The 17,362-nt window shown below is 40.3% G+C and overlaps 1 protein-coding gene across 7 annotated transcripts in view; it reads left to right on the forward strand.

The window, feature by feature from the left end:
- Window positions 1–17,362, forward strand: part of MYO3A (myosin IIIA) — a 149,283-nt gene that overhangs the window by 120,247 nt on the left and 11,674 nt on the right. For 6 of the 7 annotated variants that reach the window (XM_061586685.1, XM_061586689.1, XM_061586686.1 and 3 more), the window contains 4 exons: window positions 69–158; window positions 2,862–2,985; window positions 5,761–7,030; window positions 7,841–7,979. In XM_061586685.1, the coding sequence (XP_061442669.1) occupies window positions 69–158; window positions 2,862–2,985; window positions 5,761–7,030; window positions 7,841–7,979 (1,623 nt within the window). The remainder of the gene's footprint in view (window positions 1–68; window positions 159–2,861; window positions 2,986–5,760; window positions 7,031–7,840; window positions 7,980–17,362) is intronic. The other variant, XM_061586688.1, reaches the window with a different exon arrangement.

Genomic DNA, 17,362 nt, shown 5'->3' on the forward strand with positions numbered 1-17,362 from the left:
AGAGCATGCAACAATAGTCTAGCAAAAGTATTGTAACTGCTTACAAAGCTTTCACCGTCTCTCTTTAGCTTACAGGGGATACGTTATTCGCAAAGAATATATGAATGCAAAGAAGACATCCAAAAAAACAGAAATGTGCATTACCAAACTACAGGCTGGTAAGAATTTGATGTTTATTTCCCTCAAGCTTTCCTTGAAGGATGCTTTTACACAATCAGTATGTATGGTTGTGTATCTGGATTAGAGGTGACACATCTGCCACTTCTGTTTTTGTTTTAATGTGTTTCTGTCAAAAGCTGAGCCGTATGAACAGGAGCTGGGAGCCAAGAAAGGAGTCAGAGCCAGGAATCAGAACCAGAAATGAGCCAAGAGGCAGAGCAGGATAGACTGATCTTGCCCAAGCCAAATCTCAGCCTGAACAGGAAGCTTTTTTAGCCCTTCCTGCTGAGAAGATACAAAATCTAATGTGTAGCAGCCCAAATCCACCCCCTTTCAATTTCACTGGCAGTCAACCATAGGTCCATTCTATTCCATTTTGTGTAGTGTTTGTTTTTTTAAAGAATGCATGGAAAGTCCGCATTTATGCATTTTGTATACAATTTTAACATAAAATATGCAGGGGTTTTGTTTGCATAACATGTACATTTTCCAACGTTTATCATTGCATTTGCCCATAAAATGCACATCTTGTATGCATTTGTATGTTGTGTGTGTGTGTGCATGTTATATCAAAATCTGGACAAGTGCATAATCCAGCTGAGAGCTGCATTCCTATCCACAAGTAAGTTCAGGAGTGTTGGATCAGGTCGGTCCACTGCATAAAGCAGGCCAATGAATTCCTCTTCCAGCCCTACTTGCCTGTATAGGTCAAGTCCTTCCAATAAGCAGGGGTAGAACTCTCCAGCTGTTGTTGGACTACAGCTGTCATCATCTCCTATCATTGACCATGCTGACTGAGGCTGATGGCAGTTGGAATCCAACAACATCTGGAGGGCCACAGGTTTCCCATCCTTGGTCTAGATCATGGGTGGGGAACCTTTTTGGCACCACACGCCAGATCCTTATTAGAATTGGTCTCACAGGCCAAACTTATCCCAATCTGCATCTGTGTTGGAATTGCTTTTTAAGATCTTTTAAAGCTTTACAAAAAATGTTTTCAAACACGTTTTGTTTCAATATGTTTTTAAAAATGTTTTGTTTTTTTTATATTTTAAAGTCTGTTTTTATGATGTTTTAGAAGGTTTTTTTAGTGTTTTTGTTTGCCACCCTGGGCTCCTACTGGAAGGAAGGGCAGGATATAAATAAAATAAATGAATAAATAATAAACTTGACAGGTTGTCGGCGGAGGTTCCCCACTCCTGGTCTAGTTCAAGAGGTTGAAACAGGTTGCAAACTGAGAGGCAGGCTGAGGTCAGCATTTGGTGATGGCTGGTAGGTTGGGCCCAAGTGGCTGTGAAGGGGAAGAGGCAGCAGGGCTGGCAAAACAGGTGATGCTTAGGTGAGATTTGTAGGATCAAAAAAAAAAAAAGGTAGTAGGAACAGGAGTGAGAAGAATGAGCAAAATCTAAGTTTGTTTCACAGACAATGAGTTTTCAGGAAATCAGTATAAGGACAAGAACAGACAGGAATCAGTCCAGACAGGGAGATGTGGAGCAAGGAGAAAAACCAGCAAATGCAACATGAACCCTGAAACCCCTTAACCCTCTTGCTTGGAAGGTTTGGGTGGAAAAGGTTTTCTGTGGTGGGGTTTCTGAAAAAATTAAGGGGGAGAACTAAAAAGGGTTTTTTTCCTGAAGTTTTCCTTTTTTTCCTTGAGCCTTGACATCTTTACTCTTGCATCTTTGCTGGGTTCAAGACTGGTTCTGCAAGTATTGCTCATGTTGTGGCCTGATCAGTGTTTTACCCAACAATCTTACTTAATTGTCTAAGATAACTCTCGTCTGTTCATGCAGCAAGACTCCTGAGGTTTAAGAATATGCCGCATCATTTTGGACTGAAGTGGAGGCATCACATATCTGAATGCTTCCCCTATGTGGGAAAGAAATCTTCCTGCAAACACAAAGTGAACACATCAGGGAGTGGACTGGGAGAGAATCCCCACACACCCTCCCAATGTGCTACTTTATTTGCATGGGAGAGCATACAAAAATAGTTATCATCCCCTCCCATCTGCAGTTTGGTATAATCCAGTGTCCCATTTTAGGATTCTACCATCATCGTCTGCTACATGTGTAAGCCAGACCATAGTGTGTGGGACAAACCAGTGCAATTTTGTGGGAAGGTGGTGAACATTTATTTCAGATAAACAAGCAACTGCCTAAGAAAATCTTCTCAGAAAAAGGGGAACTCGTCCACACGGAATACAAATAATGGAAAGAAGCAGACATAGTTCTTTGATTCTGTAAACTTGGCCAAAGTCCATAATATGCTGCTTAAGTCATTGTATGACAATGTTGCTCTGTCTCCCAATTGCCACCAGAGTGGCTTCTGAAGAACCATCTCGCCCTAAAACAAAAGAGCAGAAGCAGAAACAGCTTATTCCAAGACAATGAGTTGTTTGCCCAGTTTGTGTGTGTGTGTGTGTCTATCTCCTAGTGCTGCTTAATGTTTTAATAATAATTTCACGTAAAGCACTTTGTGAGGTCTGCCTAAGAAGCAGCATATCCTTCCTCAATCTGGTGTCTTCCAAATTTTGTTGGACTACAACAATCACCATCCCTGACCATTGGCCATTCTAGCTGGGGCTGATGGGGCTGCCATCCAACAACATCTGGAGGGCACCAGGATGAGGAATAGTTGAGATATATAAACAGCTTAAATAAATAAATAAAAAGTTGTGTTCCTGTTGTAATTTATATCAGCTGCAAGAGGATACTTAATCAGAAAGACGATTAAAGAGGAAAAGGACGCAAATAATAAAGCAGCAACAACAATTCAGTCCCATTACAGAGGATACAGGGAGCGAAGGAGTTTCAAAAGGAAAAGGTATTGTTTTGTTGTGGTGGTGGTTCTATTAAATGCCGTCTCCTTCTGCAATAAAATAGTCAGAAAGCAGCAATATATGCTAGACCATGATGAACTATAGACTTCCCAAGCAGACAGGGTGAGATATATCTCATTATATTACATTTTGTTTTCAGTAGACATTTCATATAGAAGGGTGTGTGACCATTAAAATACTGAATGCAAATAAATAAAGTTTGACTGCTAACATTTTATCCACGCCTGATTTGAAAAAGGCCTGGTGTCTCTAAGTCTGCTTATTACATTCCAGACTCTATTGGTATGAAACCAAATGTGTTTTCAAAAATTCAAGAATATGTATTTTATCCAGATGGTAGGAATTCAGTACAGCAGAAAATATGGGCAAGGAAATAATCCCCTTACCTAGGATTCAAATTGGGGTACAATTAACTGAAACAAATTTAACTACCCTTAAAACAAGTTCAGGAGCGACTAATACCAGGGTGGTTTCCAATATGTAACAAAATGTAAAAACAATCACATAAATTATACCTTAATTAAAAACAATCATGAAAAAATCCAGTTGATAAAACACAGCAGCGCAAGAAGATATAAAACTCAAAAAGTGTCAATCACTGATATACCTCCAAAAGTGTAGGAGAATAAATTGTTTTTGCTTGGTGGAAGAACTGCCATTCGTGCTTCCAGGTTGGGGGTAGAGATGAAGGAGAAATTGGATTCAGTTCACATTTAAAAGTGCGCTTACCTAATTCAAACTTTTCAAAGCAATATTTAAACCAAAACTTAGCCAGCCTTCAAGATTTTCACTTCCCAAATTTTGCAGTGCAGTTCTCCAGGTAATTCTTCTTTCATTGCATACAAAAATATATATACTAGGATAACATGTGCATAAAATGCATACATTAGTGAAAATAGCCTATTAAAATTCATTAGGGAAAATGGCTTTGCAAATATTTGTTGAGAACAATTGCATGCAAACAAGTGCATTAGGAGAAATTTGCTGGTGACTTTTCATGAAGACTTCTAAAAATAATCGCTAACTCATCCAGACATGTGGAGGACTGAAGTTAAGACTGAAAAAATAAGGTTCGGAGAGAAATCGGAACTGACAGATTCACCTATCCTTGGTTTGGGGGAAAGCACAACAGAGAACTCTCTCCTTTGTGCCAACACACAGCAGGCCCTGCTCATGAACATGATACAAAAAGCCCCATTGCTGACCGCAGAATCCAGGAAGGTGGCTATTTCAGCCTTTTCTTCAGTGGATGGGAATTCTTAGTTATTTTGTGAGGTGGCGGCTTACCGGGAGTGGTGGTGACAGCAACATGGTTTCCTTTTTCTTTCTCTCTTACTGTCCTTTTAAAAAAATTAAACTGATTGATGTCACAAGCAGTGCTATATAAGCATCCACCTCCCAGGACTCATCATTAGGAACAAGAAACACAAGAAGCTGCCTTATGCTAACTCGGACGATTGGTCCATCTAGTTCAGTATTGTGTGCACTGACTGGCAGCAGCTGTCTGGGGCTTCAGATGGGGTATTCCCAGCCCTACTTGGAAATGGCAGTGATTACGGATGAAAGGTTCTGTCAGTTTTCCAGTCTTCAATTTAGTTGTCCGCATTTCTGCTGGGAGGAAGGGCGGGATACAAATAAAATAAATAAATAAATAAACTTATATTTTTTTAATCCTAGTGAAAACTCCAGGATTTTAGTGTGAACTTCTCCTAATAAACACATTTGTGTATGCAGTTTTGACAAATGTACACATTTTTCAAGCAATTGCTCTTTGTATGTTATTTTTACTAATATAGTCTTTTTTCATGCATACTTTCCCCTAATGTATGCATTTCTGTAAACTCTTCAGCTGGAGAATTGCATCCCAAAATTTGGATAAATGTGAATTTCAAAGGATGGTTGTCTTTCGGTTCTCATATTGTTTCTGAAAGTGAAAATTTGATATTCGGTTTTAAATGTGAGCTAAATTTCTCTCCCATTTCTACTGGGGATTGAACCTGGGACCTTCTGCATGCAAAGCACATACTCTACCACTGAGCTATGGGCCCTGGCCTTTTCCTTGTTTTTCTCCATAATGCACTTTTAAAATGACACTTTCCCCCTCCCCCTGATCCCATTGGCCAGGTTTCTGAGGTTCCTTTTGCCTACCCATTCCTCAACAAAAACCTGACCTGAACAACTTTCAGGTCAGCTTGAATAAATAATAACTGCAGCTAGTACAGTAGCACATAAATTAGTCAGCCTGCTTGATTTCAGCTGGATCACACTGGTTGGAGTGATTTGTGAGTGATGCAAACTGTCTCTTAAGCAATCTGAAATGGCTGGTTTTTATAGATATGTACTTTTGAATGGGGGTAGTCTTCATTCTTTTTGTTTTTCTAATCCTCTTCCTTGCAGCAAGAAAAAAAACCCAAAACTTTTTTCTATTGTTCTCTTTTTAAATATTTACCTTTTAATATATGAGCCAGTGTGGTGTAATGGTTAAGGTGCTGAACTAGACCTGGGAGACCAGGGTTCGAATCCCCACACAGCTATGAAGCTCACTGGATGACCTTGGGCCAGTCACTGCCTCTCAGCCTCAGAGGAAGTCAGTGGTAAACCCCCTGTGAATACTGCTTCCCATGAAAACCCTATTCATAGGGTAGCCATAAGTTGGAATCAACTTGAAGGCAATCCATTTTGTCTTTCAATATATAAACATTGCCCTGGAATTAATCTGTCTCCTGTAACGTCTCCTAAATACAGTATGTCTCTTTCAGGGAATCACTTCTTAAGGAGGAACAGGCTGAAACTGCAGCTACACCAAATGAAAAAGAAAAAGACAAACAAGCTCCAGACATTCAGGGTGGTGCAACTGTTGCACACAAGTCTCCTCCCCAAACAGAAGAGGAGGCCGCTGTCATTCTTCAGAGTAATTACCGGGGTTACAGAGAACGGAAAAGGGTTAAGGAACAGTGTAAGGAAACAAGAGATGCAGATGAGGTGCAAAGCTCACCTCCAGAGGCTGAGGTCGGTGCAACTGCTGTGCAAAAGTCACCACCTCAAACAGAAGAGGAGGCCGCTGTCATTCTTCAGAGTAATTACCGGGGTTACAGAGAACGGAAAAAGGTTAAGGAACAGTGCAAGAAATTGGAAGGTACTGATGAGGTGCAAAGCTCACCTCCAGAAGGTGAGGTGGGTGCAACTGTTGGGCACAAGTCACCACCTCAAACTGAAGAGGAGGCTGCTGTTATCCTTCAGAGTAATTACCGAGGTTACAGAGATCGTAAAAAGGTAAAGGAACAGTGCTGCAGGAATGTAGCGGAGCAAGAACCTACTTTGGTGCAGAACCTCAGGCCAGCACAAGAAGCAGGAGCTGGTATGGTCACAAAAGATCCAGCTGCTTCTGTTACTCGGAGCATTTCCAACTCGGAAGAGAAGGCATTGGAGGAGAACAAAGAGATGCTTCCCAGCAAAGGATATTCTTCCATGAAACAAAAGCCTCTAGGAGAGCTTGCGGAACAAGATGGAAAACAGGCCATTTCCAACCGCTTGTCTAAGAAAGCATCTATCAAAAAGGCAAGTGAATCTAGCCAGCAGACTCCTCAGGAAAAAAGTGACAGGAATGAGAAAAGGCCGGCTCCCATTGTTCCCCATGACAGTCACCTGGAAAGAGCTTCTCTGAAACACAGCCAGGCAACTCCCTGTGAAAATAAAGCAAGTATAAGGAAAAGCTCTGTGAAAGGCTCTCAGGAGCATATTGAAGCCAGCAAGCAAACATCAGGAGACAAAGAGAAGGCAGCGCTAGTCATTCAGAGTAATTATCGAGGGTACCGAAGTCGGGGACAGCTCAGAAAAGAAGGGAAATTGCCGGGTGGAAACCAAGGGAGAGCACACAATGAGCTGAGAGGAGCAGGGCACAGTCAAAATCCTGGTTCCAAGGCAACAAAAGAGAAGAGAAGCTCCAGAGATCAGGCTGAGGGCCCAAAGAATGTTCTGAAAGATGGCCCAGAAGAGGAGAAGTCTGACCTGGAAGCTTTTTCCAGTCAGGTAAGGAGCTTAGAGTAAAGTCAGGTAAAAGGGGTTGAGGTCCACTCAGCTTTCCATCCATCTGTGGTCGGTAAAATGAGTACCCGGCATATGCTGGGGGGTAAAGAAAGGCCGGGGACGGAACTGGCAGTCCCACCCCATATATATGGTCTGCCTAGTAAACATTGCAAGATGTCACCCTAAGAGTCAGAAACGACTCACACTACAAGTGTGGGGACACCTTTACTTTACTTTAAGGAGCTTAGAGAGTAGATCAGGGATGGGGAACATTTTTTAGTCTGGAGAGCCACACTTCCTTCTGGAAACCTTTGGGGGGGGTATCACATGCCGGGGTGTCAGAGCCAGAGGCAAAAGTGGGCAGAGCAATGAATGTACATTTTACCCTTGTACAGTAGGCTAATTTGTACAAGCACTCATCCATCCATCTCTCTACGCCAGCCAGGCAAGCAAGAGGGTATGTCTGTCTGTCTGTCTGTCTGTCTATGTCTTTATTTCATGTAATAATAAAAAGAAAAGGTTTTTTCAGGAGATAAGACAAAAGACCATTACAACAAGAATAGTGAACGAAAAGGTCTTGGGTCACTTAAAAACTAATGTTCTGAATCATACAATTTTAAAATGCTTTTAAAATAATGGTGATGATACCTTTGAATATAGCATGAGTTCAGCATTATGGGATTATGGAGAGTTTCAAGATATCTGTGGAAGCAGAACTCTCTGTATCAAAGGAGTTGGTTCACTCTCTGTCTCCTATTTCATCATTGCTCCCCCCCCATTTGCTTTTCAATGTGGCGGTATTATATTTCCTAGATATCAGAATTGTCAGAAGACTATTTGGTGCTGCAGCAGAAGCTGAATGAAATGATTCTGTCACAACAACTGAGGCCTGTGATGCTCTCCAAAGACAAGAAAGCAAATGACCGCCTTTCTCCTCGTGTGTATCAGCCTGGTAAAAAAAAAAACACCTCAACATTTAAAGACAATGTTAATTTGACTTAATGGGTTATATATGCTACAACTGCAGTTGCTTTGGCAGTGGATCTGGGACAGTATTGTTCCTTAGTAGCCGGGTAGAGTTTCCTATCCGAGGACAGGGTTGTACATTCACACTCCTAAAACTCTGAATCATAAAATCAATGAGGTGGAAGAGTTCAAAAAGCCATCAGCCTATCCCCTTGTACAAAAAGCAGGGCCATCTGCTTCCTGTCTTCAAATCCATCTCAGGTGCAGCTCAAGCCACAGTGTGCTTTAGAATGTGGATGCACTGTGAGTGTCTCCAAAGCAGGTAACCTCAGATGACTCTAGCAAGGATGTTGAGCTACGCTTATTGAATAGAGGAAGTTAACTAAATGTACAGGAAGCTTGCTTCCTGAGCTCCAGTTTGGGAATTAATCAAATCCCCTAACCCAGGGGTTGCCATGCAGTGCCCATGGGCACCATGGCAGTCCAAGGCTAGGGTCCCAAACTGTGAGCTTTTGTTTTAACAAAATTAAATCCCTAGCCCTCCTAGAAAGAAAGTTATGAAGCAAAATGTGCAGGTACCTTTCTAAGCGATTTCTGTGAAATGAGCCAGCCTGGCTGCTCCTGCCTGTCAGTGTTTTTAGCCAATGAGTGAATTCAGAGCTGTGATTGATAAGTGAGTTGCTTGGACACCAGGCAATAGGAAACCTTGGAGTTTTGAAGAGCTGCTGTTTTCCCCTTCCCTTTAGTGCATTTTTCCTGCTTCTGACTTATTTTCTAGTCCTTGGGATCTCTGTATTTTGCATCTTTCCTGTGGTGGGTTCATCTGAGATCAGGTATTCGCTAGAAGTTATTTTCTGCAAATACTACTACACAACAAGTGTGTGTGGATGTTAAAGAATCCCCCCGCCCCGCAAAAAGCAAATGTGAAAATTTTGCAGAGAGGCTTAGGCATCTGTCCTGCTGTGCAGGAGCTAAAGAGTATGCACTCATTAATAATTCGAGGTGTTGCTAACTTACAGTATAATCATATTCATTTCTACTCAGAAGGCAATCTCATTGTGTTTAATGGGGCTTACTCCCAGGTAAGTGGGGTACAGGATGCAAGCCTAGGTTTTGGTTTAGGTTTGGCATTAGGGGAAAACAGGATTCCTGTGCCATTTTTGTACGAGCCAGCATCGTAATTCCTGGCTTGGAGCTGATTTGTTTAGCAATGGACCAGAGTTTGTATTAAATCAGGAAGTCTGGTTCATACATAACCCTAAGCCAAAATTGCCTGAAAGTGCAAATAAACTTGGTGAAAGTCCTTCTCCTGGCCACAAAGCACAGGAAGAAAGGAAAGGAGAGAGTGTGAGAGGCTGACACTTTGCTCAGTCTCATGGGACTTCTTCTGTGCAGTGCCAAACCATGGTTCAGCATTATATGTGAACCTAGCTACTGTGAAAAACAGATGTGTGTATAATTTTGCTGCCACTTAGCAATGCCTTCTCATATTGAAAAGCCATTAGAAACTAATGCTTGCTTTCTTGGTCTCTTAACTCCTAGGTCTCTGTTTCTGTAACCTTGGGGAGAGACTAGTGAATTAAACGCTTCTCTTTATTGTTTTAGCAGGAACTTTCACCTTAATCATGTTGCTCATGTCAATGACTTGAAGTATATTAAGCTGAATTTTGGTATAACTTTTAACTGAGACCTGATAGCATGAGTAATCAGTCTTAGATAATATGGATTAACTGTTCAAATATTATTTTGGAAAGTAGCAAATGCCTCTATTCACAGTATATGAGAGGGACAAGAGAATGAATGACTGTGCCTACATTACCTCTCTTTCCCTTTCATACATGACAGAAAGTGAAAGAAGGGAATCAAGATGCTTAGTACCTTGAAAACTTAAGGAATGAGATGAATCACTGGCCACATTTCTGCAGACCTGTAGAACTGATTAGTATCATAGCAGCAGCAGCAATTAGGATTTGCTTTAGAGCCTTCAGTTTGGAGCCACTCAGTATGGATAAATCCTTTGAGGCAGTTATAGATTGATATGTACCCAATGCCCAACTGTCCCAACAAGAACATACCTTATAGTATGGCATTACTATTGTTTATAACATTTCTGCTTTCAAATTTTGATCAACTCAAAGATAATGTTATTAATTACGTTTTAATGCTTTGTATGCTCCAATGCTGGGAAAAACAGAAGGAAGTAGAAAAAGAGGAAGGCCAAACAAGAGATGGATTGATTCCATAAAGGAAGCCATAGACCTGAACTTACAAGATCTGAACAGGGTAGTCTATAACAGATGCTATTAGAGGTCACTGATTCATAGGGTTGCCATCGACTTGAAGGCACATAACAACAACAAATGCTCCAGACGAGGCCTTTTTGGGCTGGCTTAAAGCTTGTGTTGCTGTACTCAGACTTCAAAAAACTTAACTTCTGATCCTAACAAAAATTATTTGGTAAAAAGTCCATTGCTTTTTGATGCATGTGTTTCTAATTTAGTTTGCTTTGGATCACATCCTTACGTCCCACTAAGTTTGGTACAGCTCCCTTCCAGTGGTGCAGCTAGGAAATTTTAGACTCTGGACTTAGCATTCTTATACGGGATCATCTTTAGGTAGCCATAGTGCTTTACAAGTGCTTCTCTAGTTCTGATATGGTAGACTCCAAAAAAAATGGAAAACAGGGTTCCATCTTGATATTTTTTTAAAGGAATTTATTTATTTATTTATTTAGGTGCTTTTAAAAAAGAGTATCCAAGTGATGTAAACTATTTAAAATACAAAAATGTGTTCTCCACTCCATCTAAGTTAGCAGGCTAGTTTATGGGGGTCTGAACATACCATGTAGCATCATCTGACGAAGTGGAATAGCTGAGGGGTTTAGGAAGAACAGTCAGGGGGACACTGATCCCACCTCCACCACCACCACTATAACTATATATCCTTCCTCACCCTGCTAAAATATAAACACCAAGACTGGCTAAAACTGAGAAATTCTCTGAGCATGTACGATTTCACATTTTAAACTCATAGCACCATCATGACTCCAGGAATAAAATGGGGTTTACTTCTGCTGCACTGATGGCAAACACATTTTACTTTTGAATAAGTACAATTTTTGTGCAGAAAAGAATAGCATGTTTTTTTAAAAAATAAAAATAATAAAATGAGCACCTGTAACCATGTGTCTGTTCTGCTGGCTGCCCTACAACAATAAAAAAAATTAAAAAGAAGAAAACAATAACAAGTGACCAGTGTCATCCCAGTGGACCCTGGCATGCCCTCCCCAGCCCAGATACTGATGCCAGGTGTATTTGATGGTGCTCCCATCATCTGCTGCTCTCTGGGTGGTTATTTGGGAGACTCTGGGTTGCAGAATCCTGGACTTCAGCCACATGCTCCAGCCCTAGCTGCAGTACCTCTCCTTTCCCCATAAGTGTCCTTGGGACTGAAGTCTCAGTCTTCCCAACCTGGTGCCCTCCGCCTACTATGGAACTCCAACTCCCATCAGCCCCTGCTAGCAGAGCAAATCATCAAGGATGACGGGAGCTGTGTTCTGAAATGTCTGGTGGGCATCAGTTTGAGGAAGGCTGAATTAGACAGCAAGGCCTATTGAACTTAGTGAGAATTACATGCTTAGGATTGACTAGTCAGTGGGGTCTAACTAACTTAAGTTGCCTGTCTACTGCCAGCCTTAGCTTAAAGCTACTTAAAAGTTGATATTTTGGTTTAAGTAGGGTTTAGAAAGCACACTTGGACACTCAATTCATAATGCAAGCTCATAAAATCTAAGTCTGTCCAGGTACAAAAAATATTTTCTTCTACACAAAAAAATTACTTCATCATAATATGCATTGTGTCATTTACCCTTTCCTTACCACATTCTGGTTTCTTTTCCCCTTATCCACGAAAATTCTTCTCATCCTTTTAAAAGTGTAAATACTGTCTCTGAACTCAAAAGTTATTTGATTGTACCCTGGGACAATTTGTCCTTTACTGAATAAATGCTCCTGTGAACAATTAGTTTTTTTAAGGTCTAGATGCCCTTTTAAAATGTTGTTTTAAATGAGGCGTTACTATATTCTTGTATTTTAAACCTTTTGAAATGCTACCTTATAATTTTCTTTATCTACCTAAGGAGCAGTTAGTCATTTTCCAGCAGTAATATGATTGAGAAGCCTGATAGCAAAAGAAAATGTGTCTTTCTTTTTTAAAACTTCCGTAGATGCTTTTCTTTGCCTAGAAAGTCATAATTTAATTGTTTTTTGGAACAGAATCAGCAGCAATAATAATACCTTTCAATTATTCCACTATTCAATTATTGGCAAAAACAATATTAAGAACCCCCTAGGCTCACAGTCATAGGCATTATGTTTCACATTATGTTGCCCTTCAAAAAGGCATTCACGTTCTGAAAGAAGTTTAATTAGCCCATGTTTAGTGAGGTGGGTTAAAACAAATACGGTCAATGCAGGCTTTTGCAGGAGAGAGGAATAAATGTGTCAACTTCATATGTTGGCATATTATGGGAGGGTTAATGTGTAAAGAAAAATAAGTATTTTATAGTCTCAAGAAGACACGTTGACTTACCAACAACCACGTACAACAAGCTACAGCCTGGGAATTAAAAGGGGGTTTCTTCTGCCCTTGTTGTAGAACAAGGAGCACAATCCAGAAGGTACTCTTGCTAGGGAACCTTTGGCTCTCCAGTTGTTGTTGGACTTCAGCACCCATCATCATCCCTGACAACTGTCCTTGGTGGCTGGGGCTGATGGAAGTTAAAGTCCAACTGCATCTGGAGAGCCACATGTTCCCCCATTTGGGCTGTACAACCTCCACTGAGTTCTGTGGCACTTGCATTGAAATGAAGGCCTTGCAGCTGTGCTGCTGTACTCTCAAGCTCTGATGATACTCACTTGTAAAAAACAACAAAGCAAGGGTGCTCAAGAGATTCTGGGATGTGTTTCTAAGAAAAGAAGCTGTATATAGAAGGGAGATATGATAAGTCCATTGCCATGTACCTTATGTACATAACAATTTCCTTCTTTCTGTGTATGTTTAACGTGACAACAAATGTTACTGAGCATTGAGAGAAAATGGATAGCCTTGGGGTATTTCCAGACTTTACCTATTTTCAGTTGGGATTCAGTCACATACTGATAAATCCAGACTTACAGTTGTTTCAGAGTCTTGTGCAATGAATCTGCTTCCCTAAAATATCAGACTTTTTGCAATAAGGAAAGTGACATGAAAATGCACTGGAAATTGTAAGATAACACTTGCTTTGATGCAATGGCGAACAATTGCAAACCAGTTGGAATGAATGCTCCTTAAATAGCCATTCCATCTAATCTCTCTGCAAACAAATCAGGATGAATGCTCAATAAACAGGTCGTTTTGGAGCACCCTGAGTTCATTCCTGAAGTCCTGAAAACAGGGAGGAGACAGGATTCACTTTTGGCTCCCATCTTATATGTCTTACAGCTAGGGATGTGCTAGAATTCCACCCTATTTGGATTTGGTACTGAATTTTTCATTAATTCACTTATTCTCAGTTGCTGAGGATTGGATTTTAATGTAGTGAATTTCCACAGCTATTTCTGAAAATGGACTTTTTAAAAAAAATTGCCTCTAAAACATCAGTTGTAGGAATGATAATTTATCAATATTTTCTTTTAAAATATCAATTTCCTTCAAAATTTCAAGATTTTTAAAGGAAATGTCGATATTTCCTTCAGAACATGGATCAGTAAAAGCGGTGCCTAGTGGATACAGAAAAAACTCAAGTTGATGCCAGCCTGTTAGGTCGATGGAATGCTTTTGAACCAGCACCAGTCAATGGATCCCATCCCTAGTAACAGCACAGTTTTACTGAGGAACTGAAAAGCCAAAGTCTAACTAGCTATGCCCTGTTTCAAAATACCTGCAGACACTGGCATGGTACCTCCCAGTGATTACCATTTAAATCCACAAATAGGAAATATTGCTGCATAGAAAAGCACCTTTTCTCTTTGGCTGCTATGCTGTCGACCCTGAAAATCTGGCTGTACAGATAGCACAATGCATGCTGGACTCATAGTCACCCCTTTGGGATGTGTGAATTGGTGGAGAGATTGAAGTGGACTGTAGGGATTGAAAGTGAGTCAAGAGTGTATCAGCTCCCCCCCCCAATGCTAAGTAGCTGCCATTAGCTTCGGGTCAAACCTATACTCAACCCCACAGTAAGCAAACGTTTTCAACTGTTTTCTACGTTTCTCTGAAGTCTATCAGTAAACGTAAAGGTAGAGTGTTCTACGTAACTTACAGTACTCCCAGTATAGGCTATACTGTATATCACAACTGGTCGTCATCTAGGGTGTGGGACAACTGTGCAACAGGAAAAAGAGAATCAGTCTAGTTCTATCTACACATTGTACTGAGAATTGTAACCACTAAAAATTCTGAAAACACACAGATAGAGCTCTCATTTCATTGAATGGCAGTATCTCCATGTTCCTCCTTTAGGAGAAGTACAGTATGTACAAAAGAGAGGGCCTTCTCTGTGGTGGCTTCCTGTCTGTGAAATGCCTTTCCAATGAAAGAATGCTTGACAGGCATTGTATTCTTTTAAGTTTAAAGTAAAACCTTTTTATTGGCCCAGGCATTTTAGTTTATGGCAGCTGGAGTAGAGATGTGAATGCCTAGGGAGGGGGGAGCAGAAAGGCAGGGGGGCTTTTTTCTATTTTTTCCTAATTTTTCCTGATTTTTTTCTGGAAAAAATAAGAAAAACCGGGGGAAATAGGGAAAATTGGGGAAAACTTTATTTGTTCAGGTTTTTTTCTGGGCATTGACATCTCTAAGCTGGAGGTGGCTGAATGGTTTTATTCCTCTTAACTTTATTGTGTTTCTGTAATTTTACATTTCTTTGCATACTGCCATGGAATCCGTTTTCGAGAGAGAGAAGAGATTCATTATTGGATCCTGGTAATGTAGAGATTATGGTTTATTTTAATTTTTTTAATACCGTAAAGAGAAAGAAGTTGAATTAATCTGGGAGATGGTAATGAAAAGCGTTGATTACACAAGAGCAGTAACTAAACTGACATTCTGACCTTTTCTTTGTTAATAAAGAAAACAAAAATATTTACCTCCTCCAGTGATGTTTCTGCTTCCTCAACTGGACCATTTATGAAAGGTGCAAACCTGCCTCTTAGTGGAGTATGAATTAAAACCAGCACTTCTTTCCTATTCTTTAGAAAGCAAATCATTTCTGCAAGAAAATTTCCCGAGTAGCATCCTTGTGGACCCCATTTCTGATAAAGGCATTAATCAGCAAGCAGCAACAACTGCTGATCTTTTGTTTTCCTTTAAATCAGTTGGCATTTCAATTTCCATAATTACTGTAATAGTTCAAGTGGTAATTGTACATGTTTCCTTCAACTTCACTTGTTCAGTATGTCATCTTACAGCTGTGATCTATGCATCCAAAAATAGTAGTTTGTATGCCAAACAGGAATGCTTATCTGCCTCGAGCTATGAATAGACACACATTATTCATTTTTGACAATCCACAGTGGCTATAGTATTAACTTTTTATTTTAGCTATATTTCCTGTAGATTATTTTTGTTGGCCACCCAAGGTGAAAGGGTAGCAGGAAAACAAACTGATGTGTTACGGCTGAGAATTTAATGTTTTTAAATAGCTTTTTTTTTTAAAAAAGAGGAAGCCTCAGAGCATTGTTCTCCTACACTTGGCTACACAGAGACACATCCAACAGCACACTAACATCATAGGTACTCTGATAATTTTTCTGGGATCTAAACATCGTCTGTTTAGATCCCACTACTTGAAACTTTCATTCATGGTTTTGGAACAAACCATAGTTTCCTGTTTCATCTGAATGCAGAGAAAATATTTCATTTAATACAATGAAAGAGTTTTAAGTGAGATTCTAATCTAGCTCTGCATATCTGCTTTACATTAAAGACTCTGGTTCATATTTGCTTTCAGTGTAGCAAAATTAATTAATGGCATTGCAATTTCATTGTCTAAAGCACATTGACTGCACCTTGGTTTAGAAAAGCACCATTGTTCTTCAAAAGGCAAAATGTTGAGATAATAGTCCATTCATTAAATTAGGAGTCATCTGCATTCCAGATAAGAAACTAGAACAATAAATGCAATCATTACTCAACTACATTGTAAGTTAACATTATTCCTTCTGGTCCTCCAATATATTAGTGACCTTTCCAAGTCTTTATTTATCACACATAACAAAGAAAAAGTTATACAGCTAATTTTGCTGGTGCTTACACTGATGTATTGCTGATCATTTTGATTAGAAATGCTTGTGCTACTTTTTTTAATTAAAATGGCATTGTGGTGGTAGTAGAATATCATTTTCCTTACCACCAGGGACAACAAGTTTCTGTGAGACATCAAAGAGTAAATGCTTCCTTTTCATTCCCATTTAGGTCAAACCAAGGTGAATGCAGGAAAGAACTTTGGGTGACATTCACATAAACAGGTTCTTTCATATTTAGCATCTTGGTAGTGTAGCTACAGTTGGGCAAAGGGAACAATTGTCCAGGGGTGTAGTCGTCCAGGGTCTCAGGGAGTCTTAGATCCCTTACTTTTTTGGGAGCAGGGTCCCAATGTCTCCAGCATCCTACAATCCAATCAGCATGAAAAGGGAGTGTGTTAACCACTGAGAAGAGTCTTCTAACATGCTTCCTTGTCCTTTCCTTCTCATTGGAGCCAATGAGAGTGGAAAGAGATGAGTCAGCCACTGAGAGGACTCTTCTTGGTAGCTACCACTCTCCTCTTTCATATTTATTGGCTCCTAGGGATGTCTGTTGTTGTGGGAGAAGGCATTAACAAGGATCTAATTCTCAACCCAGCAGCAAATTACTGGGGGGGGAGGCTGTGAATAACCCTGAACTTCTGAATTTGCCGCTACACAACTGCAATTGTCCCAGCGTAATTCAGACAAAATATTGCATCGAACATTAGCTCTACTCAAAGTAGACCCATTGAAATTAACAGACCTGATTAACTTAGATCCATGACTAACTTAGATGGGTCTCCTCTGAGTGGAAAGTCCTTGTGGTACAACCCAGTGTCACAAAATGGACCTCAAGGGTCATGTAATTGTGGCCTCCTTGTTGAAGGTTTTCTCCCTCTGTTATAATGCTAGCACTTGGGGCAATCTAACGAAGCTGAATGTTGGAAGACAAGACAAGACAATAGAAAGTGCTTCTTTACACAGCAGCATCACACACTTAAACCATGGAATTTGCTCTCAGAGGATGTAGCGATGGCCACCAACTTGGATGGCTTTGAAAGAGGCTCAGACATATTCACAGAACATCAAGCCATTGGCGTGTACT

The sequence above is a fragment of the Rhineura floridana genome, chromosome 10 (genome assembly GCF_030035675.1).
Source record: "Rhineura floridana isolate rRhiFlo1 chromosome 10, rRhiFlo1.hap2, whole genome shotgun sequence".
Classification (NCBI taxonomy): Eukaryota; Metazoa; Chordata; class Lepidosauria; order Squamata; family Rhineuridae; genus Rhineura; species Rhineura floridana.